Here is a 15,397-nt window from a genome sequence, read left to right as displayed (position 1 = left end):
GCCACTGTACCTAGCGCTCCGGCTCCCCTGGCCTTCCAGAAGAGGTCCCCTGGGGGATGCAAAGCTTCTCAGAGAAACTTTCTCTCCAGGCTTAGCGTGGCAGGTTCCACATCTTCTCCAAGGGGCACCTCAAGCTGCCTATCCAGGAGCTCTACATGTGGAAACATCAAAAGGAAAAGCACTTTCATACACTTCAAAATATTTTTTGTCCTGCTGCCTTATTATTCAAATTTTTAAAAATAGGTGTTCCAACATCTACTTTTATCTTGGAGTCCAGGAATGGTCCTAACATAATGAAAGTCCTTCTGGCTACAAGGCCTTTCTGAGGAGCCATTTGTGCAGGGCTGCTCCCTTGATCAGCCTCCTCGAGGCCTCATGACTGACCCAAATTTCACTAGCAGCTGATCCAATTTTAGTATCTTAATAATATCAGAAAGGATTCTCTTTTTTAAAAATTTTCAATGTTTATTTATTTATTTATTTATTTACTTATTTAGAGAAAGAGAGAGCACATGAGCATGAGGGGGGGAAGGGGAGAGACAGAGGGAGAGAATCCCAAGCAGGCTCCATGCTGACAGAGCTCTATGTGGTGCTTGAACTCATAAACCGTGAGATCATGACCTGAGCTGAAACCAAGAATTGGGCACTTAAGTGAGTGAACCACCCAAGTGCCCCCAGAAAGAACTCTTTTTAATTTGTTTCTGTGCAGAAAGATCAAATGAACTATTTTCGTCGTTTGCTAAACCATCACATTCATTGGTTTGAGGAGAGCCCATGTCTGCACAGAGCACAGGCTAGAGAGTCACAGGCAGGGTGGGTGGTTCTAGAGCCTCTTTGCCTACTAGTGAAGCCCTAGCCAGGAGCAAGGAAGGGAAACACCACTGTTGTTGTACTGGCAGAACTTCATCCCATTTTCCCTTCTCCGCCCCGGTTCTGCATCATCAACCGATTGTCCTCGTGGACACAGCATTCCATGACCCATTCCCGCTGATTCCCTATAAGAGAAGCTTCTGCCGATGGAATTTATAGCTCAAGCAACAGCCTGGCAACAGCGGTGTACTGCCGAGAAAATCATCAGGGAGATTTACTTTTCTTCAGTTATGGTCCGTGCAGAGGTGGTATGGAACAGGTTCTATAAACCACCAAGCATTTTGGCAAAAGGAGAACTTTCATCCTGAGAACCCCCTGAAGAAGGGGCCCCTGCTGTGCTGAAGTTTGGATTGTGTGCCACTCCAGTGCTCCAGCATCTGCCCAAACTTCACATGCTGGATGCAGCTGCAGAGTTCTTGCCGTTTAGCCACATTTTGCCAACTTATTTCTGGGCCACGTGTGGTTTTGAGCTAAAATGGAAACTAGGTTTGTGGCAGTGGCAGGATCACTGCTGGTAGGAGAAATAGTGATTGTAGAAAGTTCTATTCTTGCTAAAGCCAGGGGTTCTATGAAAATGTGCAATGGCCACCAGCCAAACCAGAATGGGACAGTGGTGTTACACTACCTTGAGGCAGACCAGGTGGATGTCCACCCTGGCCACAGCTATGGATTATCTAGGGAACATTCTTTGCCCCATCCTACTAGCCTTACTCTTTGCGCCTCCTTACCACACGTAGATCAAGGAAGAAAAACAGAATGCCATTCAACTTCTTCCCTTGTGGAGCTTGACTTCTGTAATCCATTTCAGATACCCAACCGCAGCGAGCTGAGTTGCACTGTTTTGAAGCTCTTCCTACAGAAGGTCAAGCCCCCGAATCCTGTCAATGATAGGATAACGCTACTGTCATTGAGGTTTTCCCTGTTAAACTATTCTGCTTTTTAAAGTAACTTTAGGGGCTCCTGGGTGGCTTAGTCGGTTAAGCATCCGACTTTCGCTTAGGTCATGATCTTGCGGTTCGTGGGTTCGAGCCCTGCGTCGGGCTCTGTGCTGACTGCCAGCTCAGAGCCTGGAGCCTGTTTCAGTCTGTGACTCCCTCTCTCTCTGACCCTCCCCTGCTCATGCTGTCTCTCTCTCTCCTAGAAATAAATAAGACATTTTTTAAAAATTTAAAAAATAAAGTAACTTTATACAAGTCATTTCACGTGGTACCAGTGTGAACATGTGTAAGCCCATTCACATAAACCAAGCATCCTTAGGGGAGATTCTAATGTCATCAATGAATGATTAAGTTGCATCTATGTTGATAATCTGTAATTTGGGAATGAGCTCAGAGACTTTATTTGCATTCTCCTGACAAAAACAAACAACAACAATAAAAACTGGAAGTATCAAACTTTCCCAGATGGAAAACTATTGTTTATTAGAAAATATTGAAAATTACACTTTTTTATGTTCTTGCATCTCTATTTATAATGCATTTCCCTAATGTTCATTACAGGGAGATAGAGTTATTCTTCTTAAAAGAGTTGATCAAAACTGGTATGAAGGTAAAATCCCAGGAACCAGCAGACAAGGCATCTTCCCTGTTTCCTATGTAGAAGTTGTCAAGAAGAATACAACCAAAGGTGCTGAGGACTATCCTGACCCTCCAATACCCCACAGCTATTCTAGTGATAGAATCCACAGCTTAAGTTCAAATAAGGTAAGAAGACGTTCTAGCATATGAGTGTCATATGGGAGCTTGATGTAAGATCATCAATATGTGATGTTAAGCTTAGACTAATATATCATACCTATTGCAAAGCCCAAAACATATATGTTATGTTTCTAAGTGTGCGTGCCATGTCAAGTCAATATAATTTAATTTTCCTGAGGGTTGCTAGTGCAAAGGTTTAATACTTGATTTTGATAATTTTATTTTCCAATTAAAAGACTGAAAGAGAAAACATTAGCATCATAAAATCCTATCTGATGTACATCTGTATATATACCATTTTATCTGCTTTCTGAAACTCAGTTTTTTTCTGAAGCTTGATTTCATTTTTATATATGCATATTTTACATGGATTATATATAGGTATAAGTAGTATATGTAAGTATACAATGTATTGATAGGTAGATAGATAGATCCCCAAATGGTTTATTTCAATAACACATGGTACTTAAGTTGACAAAATTCTATAAAAGTCTTGGGGTATTTTAATATAGAAAGAGAAAGAGTAAAATTTTTTAATTAAGGTCTGTAAGTCAGTTTGTTTATTAGTTTGAATGAAAATGTCATTGGTTCTTAGGAGTCCCCAAGTTTATTTTATTGGTTTAGGATGACTTTCTGCCAGATCTCACTTGAACTGGTAGCTAAAAATAATTACCTTTCTCAATATTTAGTTTAAAAGGGGCTTTGCTTCCTGAACTGGTTAGTTGGAAAAGGCTATTCTACTTTCTTTACTTACAGCGTGAAGTTTTTCTCAACTTTGTATTGAATTATAATATATTGTGTTCTTTTCATGGACAGTATTTAGGGACTTCTTTCTCTTTTTCAATAACCTTCAAGTGTAAAACTTAAAATTACCAAGAAATTATTTCCAAAATACCATAAGTACTCCCCAACATCTTAAACATTTTGTTTCTTATAACTTATTAAAAATTTTAATCGAGAACAAGGTTGGGACATGGAAAAATAAACCATTTAGCACTAGCAAAGTAACATCAACATCACAGCCATGAAGTTGTTTCAGATCCCAATGCAAAAGAGCATCCCCAGGGACCTAAACAACTTCTTAAAAAGGAGTCTAGAAGGATTTTATGTATGTAAATGATCTAACAGTCTACTGTCTCAAGAGAAGTATTTTCTTTTAAAAGGGCATTTTATTTATTCTACCTCTCTTTGAAGACTGGGTTTCCATTGCAGGGTAATTGCTCTAAATGCCTTATCATTGGATAATATAACAATTTGGTAACCCTGGATAATAGACCAGTAATGAGATTTTGTCTGATTACAAAGTTTTCCAGAATCTTCTTTAGTAGGTTTACTTCACTACCAGAGCTTATTTTTAGAGATCAACATCCTTCCTTCAATAGTTCCTACTGACAAAAAGAAAATATCAGAATCTTCATCCATATATTTGTCTTATTTATCGTTCAGTCATCTTAAAAGAACTACCAGATGAATTTCAAAATGACCATACCTTCAAATAAAGTATTAAAAGAAAGAATAAGCATTTATCTATACAGCCTTATTTAAAAAATTCTTCCATGATGTCCTAATTAATATTGGCAATGTAATACTGTAGATTACAGAGTTTTAATCTTTTCTGTGAATACGATTTAAATGTATTTTCAGTTTCCTAAGTGTTTGCTTAGAATATCAGATTTTACATTTTATGAACAGAGAAATTTCACTAAAAACTGGTTAGTGTTTTAGTTTCACTGCTGGGAAGAAAATATGTTGAAAAGCTTATGTCCATAATTTGAAAAAAAAAAAAAGCTTAATGATTTCATCACATCTGGTAATCTATGATATCACTGACTTAATAAGGGAAACTTCTCACTAGTGTTGAACTGAATCATTCTCAAAAAAAGAACTATAATATACTTCTAAGCCATGACATCCAAAATACACTGAATGTTATATATCCTATTTTCTAACTGATATTTGCAAATAAAAGAAGGAACTCATTGACTCATGAATCACTCTGACATACTCAAATCACATTTCTTGACATACTATATTTTAGAAGAGATTGAAATGTAAGTTGATACTATTTCCGATATTTCTGCTTTTCAGTATAGTTGAATTCATTTCTAATGCTTTAGGAAAAAAGGTAATTACATGATTTTTGTATTATAGGTATATTTATGTTATGTAGGAATCTCACATACTTAATTCGACTTTTTGTAGAAGCAAGTCCATTGTAACGCTAAGCACTTTGAACCTCTTAACATGTATATTGGTGACCATGGTGGTAATAGGCCAGGAGTAGTAGCAGCAGGTAGTAATAGTGATAGTGGCAGTCATGACAATAGTGGGATTTAAAGGTCTTTCTTCCTCATCTACATAATATTCCTGACCATGAGAGAAAGTGAAAGTGAAAAGCAATACTCTAGAATTCTTATGCATTTCACAGGTTTTCAAAATCCATTACTGTGTTACATAGCAAAGAGCATAAAATAGAACGCTGGCCAATAAGAGAGCTTCTGTAGACTATCAAATGAGACTTGGCTAATTTCTGTCTTATTAAAAACTGAACATAGGGCTATCTGTCTAGTAATAGACCACATGGAGACTCTCACTTTATATCAGGTTCTAGGCAGACTAAAGACCTCCTGAGTCTTCTGTTAGGATGCTCATGTGAGTTTTGAGACTCTTTGCCTTATTTACCCCACCCCAAGGTGACAAGACATCATATTTCCTTAAAAAAAAAAAAAAAGCTAGATAAATTCTATTAATGCCCCGTTCCTATTATAGGACACAGAAGTCAAAAGTTAAGTGGCCCTAGGCCCAAGAATGTTGAATGCATGAGTGAGGTCCTAAACAACCGACTAGAAAATGCATCTCCGAAATCTTCCAAACCCAAACCATCTACCTGGAGAGAATGACAGTAAAATGCCATCCACCAGACTGTCAAGGCCTTCCTATGTATAGCACATAGCATTTTTTCCAGTTCAGCAATAGAATGTCTTAGAATGTTTCTAGGTAGCCCTTCCAGAACTAGTTTTAAGGAATTTCCATTAAAATTCTGTTTTGTTCAACATATCCAAAATACAGTGATAACAGTAAGATACACAGAAGTATATTTTTATTTCAGGAGATTAAGTTTCATAAACTATACTCCACAGGTTTACATAAAAGAATGGGAATGCTAGCAGAAGTTTACTCCCATTAAAATCATATGTTCCCTTTCTATGTAAACACTTACTTTGGATTTTTTAAACTTTGAAGTAGTAGTGATTGTAAGTTTAGTTTCATTCTGATTATGAGTTCCTGTTCGTGGAAAATATTTTTCAGAATCGATTCATTGGGAAATGTGTTAATGTACAAAGATGTAAAAATATTTTATGCCGTATGCTGTAATTACCTTGCAAACTTAAGTGAGAAAATCATGGAAGTTCAAAAGATTTGGCACTCTTACAGGAAGAAAGAACAGTAATCAAATTCAGGAAATAAGAAAGGGTTTCAATAGTGATTTTCATTTGACAGTAACATCATTTCAGAGTCCTATCTGAAACCTAGTTTAAAAGAGCTAATCCATTAGATAAAATCACCTGGGGTTTCACTGTCTGAACCTATTATCTCTATGACAGCTTTATCTTATCATTTGACCCCTTCCAAAGAGTACGAGAGTTTTCTTGTTCAGATAACCTTCTAGTTAACCTGCTAACAATTTAATTTAAATTCAGCAAAAATGTCTACAAATGGAGACCACAGCATAAAATATTTTGATATTTATTACCACACCTCTCCTGCATTTCTCTGTCTCTGTGCTTTGATTATGTTCTTGGTTTCTTTTTTTAACTTCATAATCCCTGCTCATTTCTAAGTTGGCTTTCAGTGAACCAGCCCCTCCTCCCATGCACAAAGCTCCACCAGGCTCAGATAGAACGGCCCAGGGATGGCTGTGTCTGACAGCCAAGTGTCCACCGGCAAATCCTTTGACCCCAACACCGCCTCACTTTCTGGACAACTTCTTGGATGAATTAGAGAAGCTTAGTGATTTAACCTTATCAGCCAACCAAGCCAAACCAAATATCCTAGAGGAGACCATCCTTGAAATTAAGGAGGAACCCTCAGACCTCCTCCCCTTGCCTCCAGCCTCTGTACCTGCCAAATCTTCTTCTTCTCTGCTACCTTTGCCCCACTCAGGGGTGACCTCAGCTGCAGTCCGGCCTTTTGAGGCAACACCGCTTCAGGATACCAGAAAGACAACTCAGAACAAATGTGCAGATTTGACAAAAATACGAAAGGGCTTTGGAGGTCCTGAAAAAGTACCTGAAGTCCTGGGTGATAAGTTTGTGGCCTCCGCACACGCTAATATGGGTCCCTTGCCCAAAAGTCTCCCTGTCATCGGAGAGGAAGATGAGGATATCTATGAGGGTTTTATGTCAGGCACCCGAAGAGGGCCACAGTCTCAAGAACCAGATGCTTTGTGGTGTGCCTGCGATGGCACAGAGGTGACACCAAGCCTGCACATTGAAGAGGAGGAAGAAGAGAGGAAAACTGACTGTTTAAAATATCCAGTAGCCACTCCCATAGACCCTAGGATATCTAAGGAAGACAGCAGTGCAATGAAAACCAGTTATGAGGTATTTTAATCTTGCCTAATTACTGAAGAACTAACCAGTCTTACTATATTTAGCTAGTACAGTTAATCACATTACTAAACATCAATTTTGGCATTGCCCTAGAAGGCTTCCTCTTAAGAAACACAAACAGTGCGTAAGTTGGGCGTGGAGGAGTGTATGGAAACACACCAAATTTTAGTAAGATGATGTAAATGTATGATATAAGTCCATTAGTTATTTATGACTAGAAATTCATATTTTAAAGTCTATAATTTATAGTCTTCCTGATTTTTTGTTATTAATAATGTAGCTACATAGTTGAACTCTTAGTATCAGACAGTATTCTAAGAACTCTTCAGCAATGAAATGGGTTATATTATTAGCCCTACGTTAGAGATCAGAAAATTGATACACAGAGAGATGAGTCCATTTCCTGCGGCAGTTTGTAAAAAGGGAGAGAGACAGAACAAAAAAGTATTCCAGCACCCTTTTAACTCTCTGAAGAAGCCATTTCTTCAAGTTGGTGACTACTTAAGACTATGAATGCATTTGCATCTCACAAGGAATCTTGAGCAGTGATTTTAATTAGTAAAGAGGGGAAATACCCTAAATCTTTAGTTTGTAAATTTTTTGCTTTAAACAAAAAACAAAACTCGATCTTTCACATATGTAACCTGTAAATTAAAAAGAAAATATGAAAACTGGCAAATGCTGAAATTATGAAACAAAATGTTTTATATCATGCTCCTATACAAGTCACTTTCCCCCATGGATCCTCTATTTTAAAATTTCAGAAAATGAAAATACTGTTTAAAACCCATATTTTCTATTAAGATCTTGCCAATAACAAATACAGAGGCACGTGGTCTATAATATGGGGTGTTCTTGGGCTTAAATAATGACCAGCGCCCACGTGACCCCGGGACCCCCACAAAACCAGGAGGCTCGGCTAATTCCTCCACCATGAGAGAAAAGGTCACCTGACCAAAGAATCCAGCCATGCCTGTGTTTGTATAAAATAAATACACTACTTAGTAAAAGAGATCATTCATTACAGAAAGTTGAGCATGTTTCTAAGTCAGTTATTCAAAGAGCTCATTTTCCTTCAATGTGATCAATTGTAAGACGTGATTAGGCAGGTGCCTCGGTTCTAGGGGCCTATCGCGGGTCAGTTACGCCACCCATGTGCAGGCGCACACCGGCCGCCGCACATCCGTCAGTTCCCCAGCTTTGTAACTAACCAGCTAGAAGACTTCACGAGCAAGTTACAAAGTGTCATTGCTGGCTTGTAGTTTTTCCTTCATGTTTAGAAGCAGCCATCCTGTAAATATATTCTAAAATNGGAGGGCGGTTCTTCTGTCCAGACACCCACATCAGAAAAATGATCACACTCCCTGGGAATTTTGTGTCACTTTCGAAAGAAAAAGTTAGTGCTTTTAAAGCAAGAATTTGCTATAAATGTCCCTTCCCAGGGCATTTGGGAACTTGAACGTTACTCACGTTCGGGGGATATTCTCTAAAGACCATTCTGGGCACAGGCGTAATCACATCTTGTCTTTCCTCAATCCTTAAGCCGCCTTCATTTTCTCCGGAAGATCCAACGTCTACACCTTTTCCCAGCTGTCTCCTTCCCTCTCTTCCTTTCCGTTCTCCCTGGGCCTCTGTCTCTGACTTGGCCTCTATGCTTTCTCAGACTACCGAGCCCTACACACCTCCCCTTCTCCCTAAATACCCTTATCAACAGGAGATAAATTCACCAAAATTAAAGGTAACTGCATCCCGAGTGTGGTTTATCGCATGCCTTTAAATGAATTTTATTAATTACATGTATTTATATTTGTGCCATCTTACAAGTTCTAAAAAGTCCTGTAAATCTTGGTTGCTAACTTTTAACATCATTGGCATGGCCTCTATCCCCAAATTTAAAACATATGCTTGCATACCCAGATTGAGGCGTAAAACAAACTAAATTTTACACATAAGAATAAAAAAGAAATCATTAGGTACTTGTTTCCAAGGACCATCCCATTCAAAGACATCACCATGGTGCCTGTCATCTTCTGTCACCTCTCAGTGGGCTCACTGCCTCCGTGTTTCTTACCCATCAGCAGGTTCAGCAGAACCTGAGCTCTATTCTTCCACAAAACTGAAGTAAATTAATGAGGATGCAGGAATGACACTTTCCTTTGTTAACAGTTAACAAAGAACCCAGCTCAGAGCCTTTCGGGCTGGCAGCTAAGGGCACCATTTAAAAAGACTTTTAACAAAATTAATGACTGGCCCTGGAGAGAGATTTAATGACAACCACAGCAGGAACTCACTCCATCACAGAAAAGTTTTGCTTCTACAATCAGCTTGATCCTGAAATCTCTTCCTTTAGACAAACGGTGATGACTTCACATGATAACCCATCCTCACATCCAATGTTTTGAACGTGAATGAGAGCCTCTACAGTTAGGAGAAGGCTCTGGTAGAGTCGAGTTTCTGTACCAGGAAGCACCAACACCAGAGAAAGGCCATCTGAGCAATATTCCCAGCCCCCATCACTAACTTCACCCCCACATCTTGTGTGTGAAAGGAATTTTTTAAAAAGTGGAATACTTTAAAGATTAGTTGTTCTTTGCCCTTTGACGTTTCATTTTGGCTGGCATGAAATAATTGGGAAATCTTAATAGTAATAATAATAATAATACTTTAGATTATATCTAAGACCAAGAATTTGCCTTTCCCCTACTTCTTCTGTGGTTTTCTTTTTAAGGCCAAAGTATGTATTCTTGCCTTTCCCTACTTGTTCGTTAGCCCTTAAACTTTGTCAATAAATGGCAAAATAACATTAGAATCATTTATTGACAAAGTTTAAGGGCTAACGAACAAGTAGGGAAAGGCATAGAATTTAGAGAGATGAAGATCTTGGCCATTGTACTATCAAGGACAAAACCAGGATTTTATGCAAGCTTACTGTGCAAGTACCAAGCTCACCTCATACACACATTAGGTTTTAGTTGTTTGCAGAATGGTAGGAGAGAATGGAAGTATTTAACAATGTTTTCAAAGAATACTTTCGAAACTACATCAAATAACTAAGTCCAGAAAAATGAAGTGGTTTTTTCTCTACTTTATCTCATGCTTAAGAGCAAATGATAGGTTTAATCCCCCACTGAGCTGTTTGAAAACGTTATAAATGTATTTTTCTATTCATTGGAAAAATAAGTTGATGATGTCATTTGTGCTTATTGTAAATATAAATGCAAACTGAAACAGCTGCAAAATTTAGGCCATTATTATAGTTTAATCCCACATCTGACACTGATAAACTGTGCAGGCTTGAGTCCTCTAAGAAGCCTTCCTATTTCTTCCATTTCAAGAATGGAAGTTATGCTCATTACCAAGAAAGTAACCCTACACTAAAAGCAAAGGCGAAATAAACTTTTAATAATGTTTGAGTAGGTATAGCATAGTATGCATGAAGTCATTACTATACTTTTATCAGCCCCATCACCCATTTAATGCGCTTTTATTCTTTTAATAAAATTTAATGCAATTTTATTCCTTTAAAGTATCTTCTGAGATAATGTAAGCCTGTCTTATCCAATCCAAAATCTTCCATAAATGCAAAATTCACCCACACGTTATAGATGACAGAAGACTGGAAATGTACATATAAATTATGAGTAATATATACATCAGAAACCAGCATTTTCTCTAGTCTTTTGAACATCTTTTTTTAATAATGGTGTTTATAATAAAAATTATCATCATTCTCAGCTCTTCTATAAGCTGAATTCCATCTAAGAGACTTATGGCATGGGGACTCTTTATGAAGAGGTAGAAAGACTCTTCTTTGGGCTTCTTCCATGATACTCAGTTTTTGTGAGGCCATAGGAAAGCCTCCTCACTCTAAAGGCACCCCATTGGAGAGTGAGCCCCTTGAGCATGGTTTCCAACATGGAATTAAGCCCCGGTTCTTCCTAATATGTTCAAACTATCTTTCCAGCTGTTTATCCGCATCATTCCAACAGCTAAAAAAAATTTTTTTTCTCTATTAGCCTTGATGTTTGTAGAACCTCTCCCTGCTAAGTCGAAATGGGGACAGCTGCAGTGCCAAAAAACAATTATAGCTTAAACAATGTACGAATTTATTTCTCTTGTGCCTAAGTGTAGAGCATCCAGGGCTGGTATGTGGCTCCAGAGTCATCAGAAAACCCAAGAGATTCCACTTTATTCTAGCATATCTTCTTCCCCAGTGAGAAGCTCCCACTGCCTGGTCCAAAGTGGCTGTACCAGCTCTCGCAGCCCCTTTCTTCTGGGTATCCCGTCTGTCAGAACTTATCACATGAGCACATTTAGATACAAGGAAGACTTGATTCAGAATGTCCCTGTGCCTATCAGGATTCTATTACAGAGGACAGACCAAGAAGAAAATGGATACTGGAGAATATCAAGGATTCTCTGCCACAACCCTTAGAGAAAAATGCTTAATGCATTTCATATCCAGAGACTGCAGATTTGAGGTCAGTCATTATAAAAACTTTCTTCAATGAGAGTTTAGAAAATCATGTTTTTATTGAAAAGTCCTTTCTTTAGTCCTGCTGAAGTTCCCATAAGCAAATCAAATACTTGTCAAGGACTTTGGACAAGTGGTAGATCCCATCCATACAAGGCATATAAAGCATACTCAAACACAAGACAGGTTAGTTTACTCGCTGTCCTATTAAAAATATTACTTTGGAAGAATGCCAAAATAGTCACAAGGTGGAGTTAGGACAGTACTCAGTATTTACTTATATCTCACCATTTTCCCCCAGAAAAGCAATACTTTCTTCTTATGTGTTCTGTTAGAAAATTTGCCCTTGACAAATGACTGAGACTTTTTATAAAACTTGATGCATATTAAGTGCAATTTCCCTCTTTTACCTTGCATCTATTCAAATATGCACAAAGAAAACAGGTCAGATCTGAAGGTGTCTTGAATCCCATTGTTAAACATTCTATTAGAGATGTAAAGATTCTTGTATGTGTTCTCAGCCATCGATATTGCACTCAAACATCTTTTTTATGCCAGCTTCTCTGTATAAGTCTTTCTCTGCCATGCCTGTTGAGTTCCATATGAAAGCGGCACCTGATGCCTGTGGCGTGAAACCTACAGGCAGCCAGAAGAGCTGTCCGCAGACTGGTGAACCCTCCCTGCTCTGCTGCTATGCAAGAGTTTGGCATGCTGTGTGCGTGTGCATGAAAAAACAAAACAGGAAAGCTTCTCTTGAAGGCTGTATACTGAAGACAAGAACTAACTAACCTCTTATGGCTTTTCCAGGCTGACTTAAAAAGCGAGATATTTGTCTTGGGTAAGCCTCCGCGTAGCCCAGTGATGTCTAGGAGACCCTGCAGTTCGCCTGTCAGAGGGCTCAGCAGTTCCCACAGGGTAGGGTCAGAACGCCCCACCTTGAGCCAGGCACCCTGGCCATCCAACCCCAGTAGGTGGCACCTCCTTAAATTGTCATTGCTGTGCTTTGCCCCTAAAGTAGGGCTAGAGGTACCCTTGAAACGAAGTGACCCCAACTATGATGAGCTATGAAATCAGATCAACACAAAAATCCTCTGCTGTCTTTGAGCAGTATGTTTCCCATGTGTGTGTGTGTGTGTGTGTGTGTGTGTGTGTGTGTGTAAGCTTTCCAAAATCCAAAAATCTTTGACGAGATTCTCATGATACAGATGACGGTGTAGTGTACATCATCTTCTACATCCATCTCAAGCTTCCACATTCCCTGTAAATCGCTGTTTTCCAGTCACGGTTCTTAATGCAAAGAATAAGGCTGCTGCCAATCATATACTGAACTCACATACTTCCAATGATGTGTTTCTGTGGCATTCAGTTTCTTTTTCTTAAATCCACAATCCTTGCTGCAAAATACCTTGTTGCTCTGGTGCTGTGTGCTACATTCACTCCATGACTCTTTTTAAGCCAATGCTGCTGTCCTGGACTCCAGATACTTCCAGGCTCTAGACAGCTTTGATTGAATTTAAAGGTGAAATTACTTGTCTCTGTAACTCTTTAGTTCTGAAACATCACATCAAAAGTGCCTTCTTATGAATGGGTTCTAACTAAATGGTACTGTCAGTTCTTAGGGAGGCAGCCAAGGTGTTTGGGGATTTCCAGCTCTTCAAAAGTCAGTCTTTTCATCATTTCTTTTCAATAAACCCTGGTTTAACCTTACCTAGTCTATTACATCACTATGGTTTGCAAATTTTTAAGGGCCTGATTGATTGCAAAGAGGGTTTCCTTTTCCACTTTCAAAAAATGTAGATACTTCTCTGTGTTTATGCCATCTTTGTGCTTTTTGCTTTGCATAAAAAGACCTCACTTTGTTTCTGAGGCAGAGATTTGGGTTGCCATAGAGAAAGAGGAATGTTGATTTGAAGGGATTCTTAGACTCACTCACACAAGGGCCTTCTAGAGCCAAAACAAAAAGAAAGATTTTTCCACAATTAATATGGTCCAACCATAAATTTCCCATGGGTCATGGGAAATGGGAGATGCTAGGTTTTGCATCACCTCAAGTTTTTTTCTTTGCCAGAAAAAAATATATATATTCTATGTTCTTTAGATTCATCCAAAGTTGTGTATCATCATTTAAGGAGGAAAAGTAAGTCTATAAACATAAACATGGGACTGTCATTAGGAGAATGTCATCGAATTCTGGTTGGCAAGTACTTCCCCTAACATTTTCTGGGGAAAAAATGACTAAAATCTCTAGAAGTGCTTATAACTCTTTCAAATATTCTTCCACATTAGTATTTAAAGTTACAGCCAATCCTCACTTAAGAATTACCAAATACTAGATAAAGCTTATCCTCCAGAGATGCCTCTGCTGAGATAGATAGATGGCTTCTGAACAGACTGCATCTCCCCATCTGAACAAGGCAAGTACATGTTTTACTGAAACCAGAGGCTCTAGGATATTTCAGACCAGTTCCCTTATGGTTGGATTGGTTCTGGCTTTGAATATTAGCATGTGTTTAAAACCTGTCCCATTGGTATCTGCTTTTGATAACTTAAAAAAAAAATAGCTACACTAAAAGAGAGAGAGAGAGAGAGATGGCTACATTGCCAAGGAAAAAAGTTAAATATTTAGGATTCCATGAAAACAACATGGCGCTTCATTGGGTTTTCCAATTTTACTGTACTCCTAAGACAGACATAAGACTCTCTGAATGTCACAAGTATAGATTCCATATTGCTCACAACACTGCTGAGAAGTTATGAGTAACGCCAAGCAGAGTTAAAACAGAAGCAAGCACAGACTAAAAATACTGGTGGCTAAACAGGGATCCTTTCTCAAGAACTTAAAACATGGGAAGGGAAGTATATAGTCAGAAAAACACATGAATGTCTGTTCTACAATGCTCTATGGTCTTTAAAATATCCTTTCAAAAAGAATACAGGGTGAAGGAACGAAATTCGTGAGAGCTGTCCAAAGGCATAAACTTTTAGCATGTTGCTTCCACTACTCACCATTCAGTGGCAATAGAGTGCAAATACATTACAGATCTTTTCCTCAAGGTTTGTGCCCTTAGAGTTTAACATCAGGAAAGGTTAAGGCAAAAAATAGTCTCCTAAGATGATTGGTTTGAGTATCTATATAGAACATAAACACTTGCCTAAAAGACAAAATAAAGATACCGATCCTTCTAATCCATCATAGTAATCTTTCACTATGAGTGCCAGTCAAAACTTTGTTTCTTCTTTTTACTTATTTGTGATATTAAGAAATGATCTTCGAGTTTTTGGTTCACTGATCTGAAAAATGAAGCTGAATTGTTTACTCTGACTTTTACATGACTGGGGCACTTGAGAATTAATCGACAAGTGTCAGCTGTCACAGCTCTCTGACAAAAGAGGGTAAGGCTGATGAAAGCACCTATACATAACAGAGGAAGTGTGTCTGTGGAAATGGATTCCCTGAGGGGGACAAGATTCTAACCACCATCCTAGCCAACTCTTTGGTTTTAGAGAAAAGAAAGCTGAGGTGACTATCCAAGGCTACATTGTTAGTCAGTGCCAATATCAGAAAGACAGGAATGTGCCCTCCTAATTAGCTATTAATGCCACTTGTTCCTCTATGGTCCAAATATTTTTAAAAATAAATTAATTCAAATACTGTAACTAGTCATATTTCCTCAAAACTGGTTCCTAACTATCCAGGGTCACATGGAGATGATTCCTGTTAAAAGTGAACTTAGAAAAGTTCC

General features: G+C 38.4%; 1 protein-coding gene across 4 annotated transcripts in view; it reads left to right on the top strand.

Annotated features, from left to right (window-relative positions):
• Positions 1-15,397, top strand: part of SORBS2 (sorbin and SH3 domain containing 2) — a 188,027-nt gene that overhangs the window by 161,133 nt on the left and 11,497 nt on the right. For all 4 annotated transcript variants that reach the window (XM_077762335.1, XM_077762327.1, XM_077762313.1 and 1 more), the window contains one exon: positions 2,370-2,573. In XM_077762335.1, the coding sequence (XP_077618461.1) occupies positions 2,370-2,573 (204 nt within the window). The remainder of the gene's footprint in view (positions 1-2,369; positions 2,574-15,397) is intronic.

This window comes from Crocuta crocuta, unplaced genomic scaffold (genome assembly GCF_008692635.1).
Source record: "Crocuta crocuta isolate KB4526 unplaced genomic scaffold, BGI_CrCroc_1.0 scaffold90, whole genome shotgun sequence".
Lineage (NCBI taxonomy): Eukaryota > Metazoa > Chordata > Mammalia > Carnivora > Hyaenidae > Crocuta > Crocuta crocuta.
This window is presented reverse-complemented; position numbering and strand designations above follow the sequence as displayed.